Raw genomic sequence first — 14,136 nt, forward strand, 5'->3', positions numbered from 1 at the left:
TTTGGAAGATGTAATCACCGTGTAGTGCAGGCAGGCTCAGGCGGCAACATTTCAAAGTACTCAGAGACATGACCTGCTGTGCCCGTGCCCCAGCTCCTCGTGGCTGCACAGGAGCATTTTTGGTGTTGGTTGAGCACTTGGAGGGTTTCAGATGACATTAATAACTTACTCCCTTGCATCAACACCTCTTCTTTTGCTATTTCAGCTCAAACACACATTGTGAAGCCTTTTCTCTTTCTTGCAGCTGGGTTGCCATCACTAGAGAGCTGGCGATGCAGCCACAGCCCTGAGCACAGATTCAAGCCTGGGACGCCCAAGCCAAGCCCAGCAGCAGCCATGAGCAGCCTCCTGTCACACCTGGACCCACGGCGGGTGCCATGGGGGGCTGCAGGCCATGCCCTGCGCTCCCGCGTCCTGCGCACCAAGCCTGTGGAGTCGATGCTGGAGGGCACAGGGACAGCAGGAGGTCAGGGTGCCCGGCTGGCCAAGGTCCTCACCACGCTTGACCTCATCTCCCTTGGTGTTGGCAGCTGCGTGGGCACCGGTATGTACGTGGTGTCCGGCCTGGTGGCCAAGGAGATGGCGGGGCCCGGTGTCATCGTGTCCTTCATCATCGCTGCTGTCGCCTCCATCTTGTCGGGTGAGTCATTCCAGTGGGTTTTGAGTGAAGTCCCAGGCACACTCTGGCTACCTTCATGGCTGGACAACGTGCCAATGACCGGCGCTGGTCTCGTGACACTGGGGACATCCTGAGGTGGTGTCACACAGCACAGAGGGGCAATGATGTCTGAAAGCCCCTTTCACACTGGGGTTGCCCAGCTTTGAGGAGCCAGCAGCTTTCTGCAGGTGGGGCCGAGCCGAGCAATCCCTCTGCTACTTTTGGAGCTGTTGTTTTGGGCTCCTGTTCACTCAGGATCATTCTTTGAATTTCCAACAAAACAAAGCCAACAAAGCAATGTACGGAGAGGGAGGAATTATATATCTTAGTGAAGAGTCAGTGAATCCCATCGCCTCCTGTGAACCCAGCTGAGCATATGGCCTGAGCTGCAGTTTCCACATAAGCCAGCACTGCTGGCATTTGTCCTTTCCAGATCAACGCTAACACGATGATGCGATGTCCCAGCTCTCCCCGCTCACAGGACTTTGCATGCTGTGTCAGTCTGGCAATCCAGCTTGCGTGTGTGGGCTGGGCAAGGAAACCTGACTCAGTGGCAAAGGACTTCAGTGCAGTATGGGAATGACCTGACATGACAAGTCCTTGGATTACTGTGCTTTTACCGTTCCCCGCCACCCATTTTGTGATGCAAACCAAGTGACGTGGAGCAAACTGGGTGGGTCCACTCTGAGAAAACACGTCCCCAAAATGAGCCTTTTTCCCCTGAGTGGTGGGCCCTGCCCCGCAGCAGGGAGCTCCAGTTGGCCCCACAGCCCTGCCACTCCCAGCCCTGCTTTCATCTCCCTCCTGCTTGTGTAGCCCTGGGAAAGTGTTTTCCCAAGGATGCGGTGTTTTCATTATCTCCTTGGGCACTTCCTCACTTCATCATTGACACTGCTGTTGTTTGTAACAGCAGTGCATTTTTGGCAAGTGAAACCCAGCAAGGGCTGGGAGCTGGATAGGCTGCAGTGGGGATTTCAGCTCTCACTTCACATCCTGAAAGTGTGCAGAGATGGATTTTAAGGATGTGCTTCAGCTCAGGCAGAGGTTCAGATTGCCTGTGCTCACCCTTGGTCATCAAGTCAGAGCCCATTACTGGTTCCTTCCAGATTGCCAGTCCTGAGAGGGGCTGCAATGCTCAGACATGGCTGAGATGGGATGGGATAGATAAAATCTATGCCCTAATAAGTTATATCATGTTCTTTTTCGAGCAGAGCATACAGAGGGAAGTGCTGCGAACTCCACTTCTGCTGGAGGACAAGGACCTGTAGCATCATGAACTAAAATGGCCTGATTCATGCCACCTGCTATTAATTCAGTGGCAGTCAGGGATGTGCGGCAGGTCTTGCATCTCTCATCCCCTGGACTGCTACCACACACTAAGATAAAAATTGGTTAATTTCTTAACCTATGCTGAAATCTAAAGCAGAAATGCCCTATAGGTTGCAATATCTCACGTATAGTGAAAGATTACTCCTCTATTTTGGGATCCCTGTAGAGTAATCGAAAGCTCAAACATTTTGTACCTATAAAAGTCACTGCTCTGCCATTATCGCTGTGCATCAGTAACAATCCTCTTTAAGCCTTATCTTGTCGTTGGCTAAAAGTAGAGCTGCCAAGAAAGATTATATGATTTTTAAAGCTATCAAAGACAGAAACCAGATACTTGTCCCCACCAGAGCACCTGTTTCATAAATCATTCAGGCCTGCAGTTATCTGTGAATGCCTTACCTTTGCGGAATGCATGCATTTTTAATCAGCTTTGAATAATGACTATGTGGGGCTGGATGATCGGGGCATCTTGTTGCTCCTGTAGCTGGGCCAGCTCTACAGAAATTCAGTTTTGAAAAGTCTTGTTGAAAACTGTAGACAGGGATAGGGACGCCACCAACATGGGCCTGCCAACACTTAACCTGAGCAGCACTCTGGGAATTTCTGTCCATGGCTTCAGACTCGGCTGGCATGGATAGAATGAGAGCAGGAGTATTGGAGCGGTGCTCATGCCTGCATCTGCATAGCAGTGACCCAGAATAGGTGCATGACATCTCAGGAGAAAATGGCACAAAACACATTAGCATCACTATCAGATGAAGAGGAAACATCTGTCACCATCAAAGCTACTGTATGGAAACAGGGCCACCAGGAGCACACCACAACACTGCCCAGGTATATATGTTTTTTTTCCAAACAGGAGTTTGCTATGCTGAGTTTGGTGTGCGGGTCCCCAAGACCACGGGCTCTGCCTACACCTACAGCTACGTGACGGTGGGGGAATTTGTGGCATTCTTCATCGGCTGGAACCTCATCCTGGAGTACCTGATCGGCACAGCCGCGGGTGCCAGCGCCCTCAGCAGCATGTTTGACTCTCTGGCCAACCACACCATCAGCCGCTGGATGATCAGCAGCGTTGGGACACTGAACGGGCTCGGTGAGAATCAGGCTGCAGACACGCACATCCTGTTGTGCTGAGCTTCCTCCATTAATTAGAGCCTGAAGTGTAATTGGAAGCTCGTCAGAAGTCAGACATGGATGTTAGGCTTCATTCATTATTTACCATCTGTCTGCCTCTGGTACTTTGCCTCTGATTCAAAGTTCTAGGGGTAGAGATGCGTGATCCCAAAACTTCGAGCCTCTCTGGAACAAGCCTTTAGCAGAACAGAACCCTGAAAAATTATTTTGATGTCAGAGGCCAACAGGAGCACAGGAACACTCCGGTCTGCTCAGCCCCATAAGAGCCCACACAGACATTTGAGGGAGTGCATGCAATGCTGATATGTAGAAGCTCAGTGCTGAGATGGTCCGTGTGGCCAGCAACAGCCCACAGCTCTTATCAGTAACACCAATGAGCTGTCCTGTGGCTCTGTTTTGAAAATTTAATGTTTGCTTGAATTTTAATTAGTGCTTAGTAGATATGCATGATGCAAACTGGGACATGATCATTTGTTTTCTGCTCTCCAAAATCTCCTGACGGTGCCCTGAGGCATGACGATTTATCACTTCAATAAAAGCTTTACCTTGCAGTGGCACCGTCACCTGGAAACCAGCTTTGCAATGTGAACAAGGAGTTCTGCAAAACTTCAGGGTCTGAAAAGCATTTTCGTAGGGTCATGGACACTTCTGTGTGGGAAGGGTCATCTAGCCCAATCTCCCTGCAACAAACAGGATACCCACAGCTCCACCAGGTTCTCAGAGCCAGTCTGACCATGCGCATCTCCAGGGATGGGGTACCCACCAATTCTATGGGCAACCTATGCCAGTGTCTCACCATCCTCAGTGTAAAAGATTCTGTCCTCGTATCCAAACTAAATCTCCCTCTTCCTAAGGGTTATAAGCCCCCACAGAGTGTCTGGAGGGACTTTCTGTAGCTATGGACCAACAGTTACACTCCTCTTTTCTCTTACCCAGGGAAAGGAGAGGAGTCGTACCCTGACCTTCTTGCTCTGGTCATTGCCATCGTTGTCACCATCATTGTGGCCATGGGTGTGAAGAACTCAGTGGGACTGAACAACGTGCTCAACGTGATTAACCTGGCAGTCTGGGTCTTCATTATGATTGCTGGGCTCTTCTTCATCAAAAGTGACAACTGGTCTGAAGGGCAGTTCCTGCCGTTTGGATGGCCGGGGGTAAGTCCTGTGTGCCATGGGCCATGCGGTGCCACCCCCACTGTGTGCTGAGCTTTGCTCGTGGTGTGCAGCCCCTGCTTCTACTTTATTCCTCAGGTCCTAGCCCTGCTCAACCCACCCAGCTTTGGCCAGAGTCCTCCAGCTTGGGCCCATCCCTCCTCACTCTGCCAAACCTGAGGGACGCAGCAATGCTTTGCCTGTATCTCCTGCCGCTCTTAGAATAAACTCAGTCCTTTTCCTAGATGCCCTCTCGGAGAGCCAAATAGCAGGTGAAAGCATACACCAGGAAATGTCACTCAGCATCAGGCTCACGGCAGCAGAACGCTGTGGCTGTCCAAGGAAGGGCTCGGGAGGATCCAGCCCATCCCCTGCAGAGGGGGAGATACTTACGTTGGCTGCTTTTCAATAACAATGTTCTCGAGCATTTGTTTTGAACACTTCATAATGCCACCTGCCAGTGCTTATTTTATGGATGTTCCCTCAAAGCTTACTGAGAATTTGGACATATTTGGCTTTTTTAGCTTGCTTGCACTGGTTTTTATCCAAGGATGAACAGAGACTGAAAATATCTCAGCTGGCCCAAACCCAAGATAATTTCTCAGATTTACACTGCTCGACTCCATTGGGATTTTGTGTGGAAAAATAAGCAAGAAAGTAAAGTAAACCAAAAATCTTGATTGTTGAAAAGGTCCCAAGCTGACTTGCAGTCCCTTCACCTCTTTAGATCAGCATTTCTGTGCCAGAGCATGGCAGTGAGGAGCCCAGCACTCAGGCCCATTTAAGAGCAGAGGTCAAATTTACCTTTGGATGGTACCTGGCTTTTTCTGCCATAAAATAGGAAAGAAAAAAGGAGTGCAGAAAACAGTTGTTTAATTCCAACTCAGCCCTCCAAACCCCTCCTGGCAAAAATGCACAGTTTCAGAAGATGCATTATCCAAAACACAGGAGGAACAGTAGGGTCTTCCTGTGGTTTTCAGGTAGCTGTTTCTCTCTGGAATTCTTTGTAGAAATTAATCCACCACAGAGACACTTTGAAAAGTGAATTACAGACTGTCCCCTTGAAAGAGGTGAAATTTCCTGCGTGCTCCACCACTAAAGACCTGAGATTGGTGTGATGGACACGTAATATCCAACTAGCCAGATGCATGCAAGTGTTTGCAACTACAGATTAGCCCTCTCTTTACAGCTACACGATCTTCAGCCAGCTTCAGTGTTTGTTTCTTATAAAAGTCCATGCTAATGTTGTACATTAAGAAAAAAACAAAATAACTGAGCAGTACAAATAACTCTTCCAAGTATTCCAACCTGTCTACAGCTTCCAAGCAAAGCAGAGATTGTTTGGAGAGCAGTGCACGTCTGACTGTCCGTGCCCTGTTCTGCTTCCTCTGCTAGCAGATCTTGCTGCCTGATGAGAAGTCCTGCTAACATGAAACATGTGAACATGCTACACATCCTACCTCTAATAAATAAATGGATGTGGGGTGGAATGAGTGGGAGTCAGTCAATCCTCTCAGGATCCACAGTGTTTTCAGTGCCCCTCCACAACCCTAACCCCACACCCCAGTGCAAGCAGAATAAGTACAAAATGGTTTTGCATGATCACTTCTCAGTTGGGTGCCAGCCACCCTCAGGCACTGAGACACTGGGTCCTCTGTGCAGGTGCTCAAAGGGGCTGCGACGTGTTTCTATGCCTTCATTGGCTTCGACATCATCGCTACCACAGGAGAAGAAGCAAAGAGCCCCAACACCTCCATCCCCTACGCCATCACAGCCTCGCTTGTGGCGTGCTTGACAGCATATGTGTCCGTAAGTACCTGCTGTTATGTATATATATGAATACATGTCCATACACACTAACTATACATGTACAGCTGTCCCCTGTGGGTCTGGGAGAGGCTGAAGCAAGCATGGTTCTGTGGGGCAGGACACACGTGGATGGCAACAGCCTGTCCAATCTCCCTGCAGTAAGAAAATACATAGCTATGCTCAGGAATTTCAGGTCAAGGTATCCTCTTGTTGCCTTAGGGCGGCAGAGGCCAAGGCAGCAGGGCCCCTGGATGAACCACTCCATGATAAATCACACAGCCCAAACCTCTGCATTTACATCTTCTCCACAGGGGATGTAAGGATACAGTTCCAATCAGACTTGATTTTTTTTGTGAGTTTCCCACCCTTGAGAAGCAGCCCCTGTAACTGCAAGTCCCCAGCAGAGCTCAGGGCTGCTGCTCACACTGTGTCCTACTCACCTTACCTTCCCCAGGTAAGCATCATCCTCACGCTGATGGTGCCATACGATGCCATCGACACCGAGTCCCCACTGATGGAAATGTTTGTGGCACGTGGCTTCTACGCAGCCAAGTTCATCGTCGCCATTGGGTCTGTGGCCGGCCTGACCGTCAGCTTGCTGGGCTCCCTCTTCCCAATGCCAAGAGTCATTTATGCCATGGCTGGCGATGGGCTACTCTTCAGGTCAGTCATGCACAAGCTAGCATTTGACTTTCTCCTTTGCCTTTCTAGCCATGGGTTATTGCAGTTATTATTCTATGGGTTATTACAATAAGTAGCCACTGCAGTCTGCAATTTTAACTTTCTACAACTGTTTTCTTGCTGCAGGTTTTTGTCCCATGTCAGTTCTTACACGGAAACTCCAGTAGTGGCTTGTATTGTCTCTGGGTTTCTCGCAGCACTGCTCTCCTTGCTGGTCAGTTTGCGGGACCTGATAGAGATGATGTCCATTGGCACACTTCTCGCCTACACACTGGTTTCTGTCTGTGTCCTGCTCCTCCGGTACCAGCCCGAGAGTGACATTGATGGCTTCGTCAAGTTTCTCTCTGAGGAGCACACCAAGAAGAAGGAGGGTATCCTGGCTGACTGTGAGAAGGAAGCTTGCTCCCCTGGCAGCGAAGGAGAAGAGTTCACAGGCCCACCCACCAACACGTGTGGGGCAAAAAACCTGCCATCTCTGGGGGACAATGAGATGCTCATTGGCAAATCTGATAAATCCACCTACAATGTGAATCACCCCAATTACGGCACAGTTGACATGACCTCGGGGATTGAGGCGGATGAGTCTGAGAACATCTACCTCATCAAGCTGAAGAAGCTGATCGGCCCCCGCTACTACACCATGCGGATCCACCTGGGGCTGCCAGGGAAGATGGATCGGCCCACGGTAGCCACCGGCCAAACAGTCACCACCTGTGTGCTCCTGCTCTTCGTCCTGATGTTCATCTTCTGCTCCTTCATTATTTTCGGGTCAGACTACATCTCCGAGCAGAGCTGGTGGGCCGTTCTCCTCGTCGTGCTGATGATCCTGCTCATCGCCGTGCTGGTGTTTGTCATCTTGCAGCAGCCTGAGAACCCCAAGAAGCTGCCCTACATGGCACCCTGCCTCCCCTTCGTCCCCGCGTTCGCCATGCTGGTGAACATCTATCTCATGCTGAAGCTCTCCACAGTCACGTGGATCCGATTTGCTGTCTGGTGTTTCGTGGGTGAGTCTCAGATTATTTTATTTCTGACCCTGTTTTGAAAGGGTGGTAATAGCAGCTTCACCAATTAGTGCTTAGGCTAACATTTTTTCAGCTGGGATTCCCCGCCCTTTGCATTTGCTCCTCATAACTCTGAAGTTCTTAGAAATCTGTTAATCGAGCCCCCAAACTACAGCTGACTCAAAAATTACACCTCTGTGTAATGTCAATTTGATGGAAGCAAACTTCTTCACGCAAAGGTGACTGTTCTCACGAGTCTCCTGATGCAAAGTAGGTGGGTTTCCTGCAGAAATCTGTCTGCTTTCTTGCTGTTTCACCCACTTGAGCTCTTTCAGCAGCCCACACCAAGATTTCAGCACCACATTTCTAAAACACAGAGCTGTCCAACCCTAAGAGTTCTGGGAGGGGCAGAGACAAAGGACTATGGGCTCCAGCTTCTGTCCTTGGCCTGAGCCCTTCACTTTGTGTCAGGGGGCTTTCAGAACACGTAGGCTGTGTTGTGAATATTTATGCCAAACTTAGTCTTCCTGACACGTATCCAGAAGCCTAATACGTCCATAATTTCTTTTGCTTTGCATTTCAATTTCCACTCTCCAAAAACTCAAGAGAAAAAGAGTACCTCACATAGCTCCTCCTGATGGCTCCCAAGTGTAGACTACAGAGGACTGAAGCAACAAGGAATATCAGAACCAAGGACTCCTTAGGGAGAAATAGCAGCCATATGAGCAACCACAGATATTGCAACAGCCCATAGGAGCCCCAGCTGCAGACAGCAGACCCTGAACTTTGGTGTCAGCATTCAAAATGGCCATCTCTGGCCAAACACCCCAGCAACCACTCTTCCCGCTGGGAAAATGTGGAAGTCAATTGATGCAGAGGTTGGAGGCAGCTGCTGCCTCCCCTAAGGGCAAGCTTTGTCTGGTGGTAACATGAACAGACCTTGGATCTCCCTTCAGTATCCCAGAACAGTTTCAGTTTCCAGCCCTCAGTGTGAGTTTGCTACCAGCTTTCTTCCTCCATGTTGTTATATCCTCTCTTACTTCAGAGTAAGGATGGGGGAGGCAGGAAGCTCTCACAGGTAATTCCTGAGGCCCCGCAGCAAAGCTCCATCTCTGAGCTCCTCCAAGCCCCAGGCTGAGCTACCAAGGTGCCACATACGACTAGAAAGGAAATGCACAGTGTTTTTCTATCTCACTCAGACAATAAATGAAGGAGCAGATCAAGAGAAAGACCTTCCACCTGTCCTTTAGAAGGAATGTGGTTTCAGAGCATCAGATCAGTCTGCTGTCATTCACCCTTGCACCTTTGTGCACATCTAACACCTTATCAGGTGCCAGCAATGGCAACAAGGTCACCCTGCTGATGTGTGCCGGACCTCACCAGCCTTCCTGTAGCAAGCAGGGATCAGGCAGGGCTAGGCAGAGAAAGTGAAGAGAAACTGAGAAGTGAAAGAGGAGGACAGGATTTTGGGACCAAGTGCCAAATATACTCAGCCTGACCACCCCAGGGCATACAGGGCTGTGAGTTCTGGCAGGAGAGATACTGAGAGAATAAGAAAATTCCAGAAGGAAAAGGATGGCTGGGAGGCTGCCGGGGTAGAAACACGGGCTTCCAGTGCAGGAGGAGAGAATAAGTCTGCTGGGAGCTGCTTTCCCACCAAGGCTGCAGATGGCACAATCACACGGTTAAGCATCCATCCCAGCTGATGTTTTAAACACAGCTCTCCCCAGTCACACACTGACAGCACGCACTCTGCTGGCTTGAAGACCAGACATCAGTGAAAATATGCATTCAATTAATCCCTCACCAGCTCGAGCCAGCTGGCACTGGGCAGGAGGAGGCTGGATGCTGGCATGGGCTGAGAGGACAGGTGTGGCTTTGGGGCATAGTGCGGGCCAGGAGGGGAGCGATGGTGCGGAGCTGCCCTCCCCTCAGCAGCCTCTCACTCTTGCTCACCCCAGGTCTGCTCATTTACTTTGGCTATGGGATGTGGAACAGCACGCTGGAGATCAGTGCCCGCGAGGAGGCCCTCCACCAGAGCACCTACCAGCGCTATGACGTGGACGTTGACCCTTTCTCCGTGGACGACGGCTTCTCCTACGCCACCGAGGGTGAGAGCTACCCAGACTGGGGCCCTACTGAGGACAAGGGCTTCTCATACCAGCAAATGGCGGGAGCAAAGGAAAGCCATCGGACAAGTAGCAGATCAAAAAGTAAGGGCAGGCACAAACCGTCCTCAGAGGCCCTCATCGCCAACGACGAGTTGGACTACTCACCCGAGTAGTGGGGCAAACAGGGGGACGCCATGCTTCCAGATAGCCAGGAAGGATCTGCGGCTTCCCTGCCCCGTCCCGTCCTCCACCACCACTCTGTCACCTCTGGTCCTCGGGTCACACACTGCGACCGCTGCCGACCCCAAACCAAACCCACCCGAGGGCTTTGCCAGCTGGGTCCCACACCAGGGAATGCTGGAGCCCCGGTTCCCGCCGAGCCCCGGTTGGCGGCCAGTGGGAGATGTGCCAAACTGAGGGGGCTCTGAGAGGTGGAAGGAGCCACATGGGGGGACGAGATGGGTTTTCCCTGGGGAATAGTCACCCTATGGCCACTCTTGTGTGTTTGGCACTTTCTTAGCACGTGTGCTTTTTCCTCGAACCACCCAGCAGTGATAGCTTAACCAGGGGGACAGGCAGGTAGGGATACAAAAATGGACCAGCTTTCATCCAAGGGGGTGGATCAGAACAGGATGTTGGCTCCATCACTTGGTGTTTTCATGGCTGTTCCAGCACTAAATGTATGCAACAGGGCCACCCCTGTGCTGGTCCCCAGGCCCTGAACCCAAAGGCCCTAAATACCAGGATTCAGTGTTAGTCCAAACAAATCCTGAAATCCTGACATAGCCAAGCATCCCAAAACCGAGCTTGGCCTCATTTCAGATCACACCTGACTTAGGCTTGTGCAAGCGGTCAGCAAGCCCTGTGCAGTGTCCCCAGGGTTGGACTGGACGCTGCTCCCACTGCTCCGTGTCTTTCCCAGAACAGCCAGCCCCTATCCCTGAGTGGTGGGCATATCCCAGCACTTGTTCTGGCCTCCATGCTGTTTCTAACCTTGGCTTGGTGAATACTATGTGAAAAGATACAAAAATGATGATTTTTTCTGGAGACATTTCTGATGTGAAACCAAAAGGAGCGACTGGGAGGGCTCCAGGAAGGGAGTAAGGGTTTGGTAAAAGAACCTGTTTCACTCTGGACCCCCTCCTGCTGCCCACCCTTGCTACACTTCTACAAGCAGAAACCCCAAGTGCATCCCACCCAAAAGCTGCCACGATGCACATAAGCTCTACCAACCCGCTCGGGGAGCTGTCCTATGCACGTGTCCCCAGCTGTGCTGAAGCCCTCGTGATGGTCACTTGTGCCCCGCTACTCCCTTCAAGGATGCCTTATAGATACCCAGGAGAGATGGTACCTTGCAGGCCCAGCTTTATGCTTTCAGGGAGAAAGATGGTTGCTGTTTTCCTACCAGCTCTCATACTAAACCATGGGGTGGTCGTCCTCGTCCTGCTTCTGCACGGTATTTAGGCATCTGCCGGATCACACATATGTGCCCAAGTACCCTGCTGAGTCAAAGCCTGTTATTCCTTTTGCAGCCTTAATCTCTTGCTACAGAGCAGTTTGCAGTACCAGTGTGTGTCGTCGTGTCCACCTGAGTGTTATTTGGTGAGAGCCTGATCCCTTGCTCTTTGGCGTCTGTAGGCACCTGTCGTTGGATAAGCATGTTGAGCAGGGCCCTTTGGCTGCTGTGGTTCCCCTGCACCCTCCCACCTTCTCCATCCCTTTCCTATCCCTCCCTTGTCCCTTCCCCATCTCCATCCCATCCTCATCCGTTCCCAGGGAAGCAGGGCAGGACAGCTGCCCACATCCCCAGGGCCACCAGCAAAGGTCATATGGTCCATCACCTCCAGGCAGCACCGGCATAGGGCCAGTTTGGGATGCTGAGAGAGGCCAGGAAGCTGGCACAAGTGTTGCTCTAACCCAAATATTTCTCCACGCCCTTAAAGGAGATTTTCACACAACCACCACATTGCAAAAGAGCATTGCCAGCACCACCACTGTCCCACTCCGTGCCAGGAGCCGGCATCCCATTGCTGGAGCCCAAAGCACGGTCTGGATGGAGCAGAAATACCTCACATCCCCCAGACCAACCCATGAGATCTTGGCCCCTCTGCAGGTTGTGACCACAGCGACACGACCCAGCACGCATCCTCTGCACAGCAGAGAGCTCAGCCCCAAGCAACGCCGGTGTCACAACCCCAGCTTGTAAATGATCCTCACTCCTCTCGTTTTGTTTTGGTCTTTCTGATGTAGATCTTGCATTTTTTTATTATTATTATTTCTTTTTTCTTTTTTCTCTTTTTTTTTTTTTTTTGCAGGTGGTACTTTCTGGTGTAACAGTTCTCTGCAGTTCTGGTATGAGATCGGTGTATTTGTTAAACGAGTTTGTTAAGTTATTTGACTTTATTTTTGTGGTTTGCCCATTGGTGCACTGTACAATGGGCTCTTGTGGTGTGTCATGAGAAAGAAAAAAAATATGCAGATATATTATGGAGTGATTTTTATTTTCAGATGACTGTGTTGTTGGAAACTATACATATAATATATACATATATATTATCAAGATACTAAGAAAGAAATCTAAATTTACCAAAATCTGTATATTTTAATAAATGCATAAAGCTTTATTGTGTGCCTTTACATTACAACAAACAGATGAATGAGCAGGAACAGAATGGATTTTTAAAGGAAGTCAGAGACAAACGTGTCTTAGCATCAACTTCCATAGCAATGTACATCTTTTAAATGAAAGAATAAATTAGAAAGAATTTTCCCATGTAAGTTTTGTTAAGCTGATCAGTACCTGAAAGTCCAATATTTTTCCAATGTTAAATTGAAGTCAGAGATGAAAAAAACCTTGCCTTAAGTGCTTCAAAATTTCCTTTGTAGAAGATGCAGTTCAGTGGGCTGACTTTGGTATTTACTGTTGTGAATCAAAAAATAATGGTTATCCGTTTACACAATCAATAAAAAAGTGAAGAAAAAAAAAAGAGAGCCAATGGCCACAGGTTGACTATTGCAGAGCAAAGTTCACCAAGCTCCTTTGCTCTGGACATGGGGCTGCTCCTGGTGGCACAGTGATGGGGACACACTGCAATGGGAGGTAATGGGGGCTGAACCAGACAGGGCTCCGTTGGGATGTGGGGGTCATCCCCAAGTTGGGGTGATCACAGAGCAGCCACCGTTCTGTAGCTGATGCCAGGTGTGGTGTGGAGCAGCTCTTTGTGCTCCAGTTATGTCTGACTGAATTTTGAGATTTCAATGTGATGAGCATCAAGAGCTGCTGAGAGCTGGCTGTGCCATGGCCAGCCCTGCCCAGCAGCCTGGGATCTGGAGAGCTCTATGGGATATTTTGGTGTCTGTGACCCTGGGCAGAGCACAGGGAGGGCAAGGACCCGAGCACCAGCCCCATGTGCCTGAAAACATCAATTTGCAGCCTAGAAAAAAAGAAAAAAAATATCCTGAGTGCTGTTTGGCAAGATTTCAATCCCCATAGGATCCCACACCCACTGTTGGGATTTGCTTCCTGCAGCGTTGCAGTGGGTTCCTGCCCCGGGAGCTCCCTCTCTGCCACCAACACCAGTGCTGATGGGTGCACAATCCACAATCCCCGCCGCCCGCACAAGCTGGCACCCGTGCATCAATGGCAGCACTGACACGTCCCTGCAGTGTGCACAACGACCAACTGTGCCCTGCTGTGATGTCATGGGCACAAGTGTCCTGCACAGCCCCGGGCTGAGCCTCCAGGGCTGCTGGAGCTCGGGGCAGATGCTGTGTGCTGGAGAAGGAGGGTGAGTGCTGGGGCCTGGGTCCTTATCTCCCTGCTATACCAGGGGGGTGCAGGCATACTCATTCTCTCCCTTTAAATGCTCTCATCTCGGCCTCACATCAGCATCCTTGCTGCTGCTCGGGCTCTCCAACCAAAGCAGACTAAGGATGGGTAGATCCCAATGGATGGATGGGTGCATGGCAATGCACCGAGGTTTGTCCTACTGCCCATTTCCAAATCCCTCCCCACCACCCCAAACCTCCTGGTGGGATCTCAGCTTGTGCACACAGCCTTCAATTGCACAGCAGCCACTTCTCTCACCCCAGGGTTGAAGCATGAACCAATTATGTGGGGTGAGTTAACAGCCCTGGGGACAGATGGGGCTTGGTATCACTGTAATTAAATTGCTATGACCTCTAGTAAGGACAGAGGTGGTTCTTGATCTTATACGGTTTTAATCCAAGAGAGTGATGACCTTGGAGCAGACTTGAAC

General features: G+C 50.3%; 1 protein-coding gene across 1 annotated transcript; it reads left to right on the top strand.

Moving 5' to 3' along the window:
• Positions 1–336: 336 nt before the first annotated feature.
• SLC7A14 (solute carrier family 7 member 14) lies at positions 337–10,411 on the top strand. The gene is made up of 7 exons (XM_065748470.1): positions 337–640; positions 2,847–3,083; positions 4,061–4,278; positions 5,938–6,084; positions 6,539–6,747; positions 6,892–7,769; positions 9,728–10,411. The coding sequence occupies exons 1-7, from the start codon at positions 337–339 to the stop codon at positions 10,048–10,050; spliced, it is 2,316 nt and encodes a 771-aa protein (XP_065604542.1). The 3' UTR covers positions 10,051–10,411.
• The last annotated feature ends 3,725 nt before the right edge of the window (positions 10,412–14,136 follow it).

Source organism: Cyrtonyx montezumae, unplaced genomic scaffold (genome assembly GCF_038088225.1).
Source record: "Cyrtonyx montezumae isolate F1298 unplaced genomic scaffold, pur_monq_1.0 scaffold_5, whole genome shotgun sequence".
NCBI lineage: Eukaryota > Metazoa > Chordata > Aves > Galliformes > Odontophoridae > Cyrtonyx > Cyrtonyx montezumae.

Bases quoted from the DNA above. Each gene is read 5' to 3' on its own strand.
- SLC7A14 (XM_065748470.1), top strand. From the start codon at position 337: ATGAGCAGCCTCCTGTCACACCTGGACCCACGGCGGGTGCCATGGGGG. The intron at 3,084-4,060 runs GTGAGAATCAGG...TCTCTTACCCAG, and splicing joins TGGGACACTGAACGGGCTCG to GGAAAGGAGAGGAGTCGTAC. The intron at 6,085-6,538 runs GTAAGTACCTGC...TACCTTCCCCAG, and splicing joins GCTTGACAGCATATGTGTCC to GTAAGCATCATCCTCACGCT.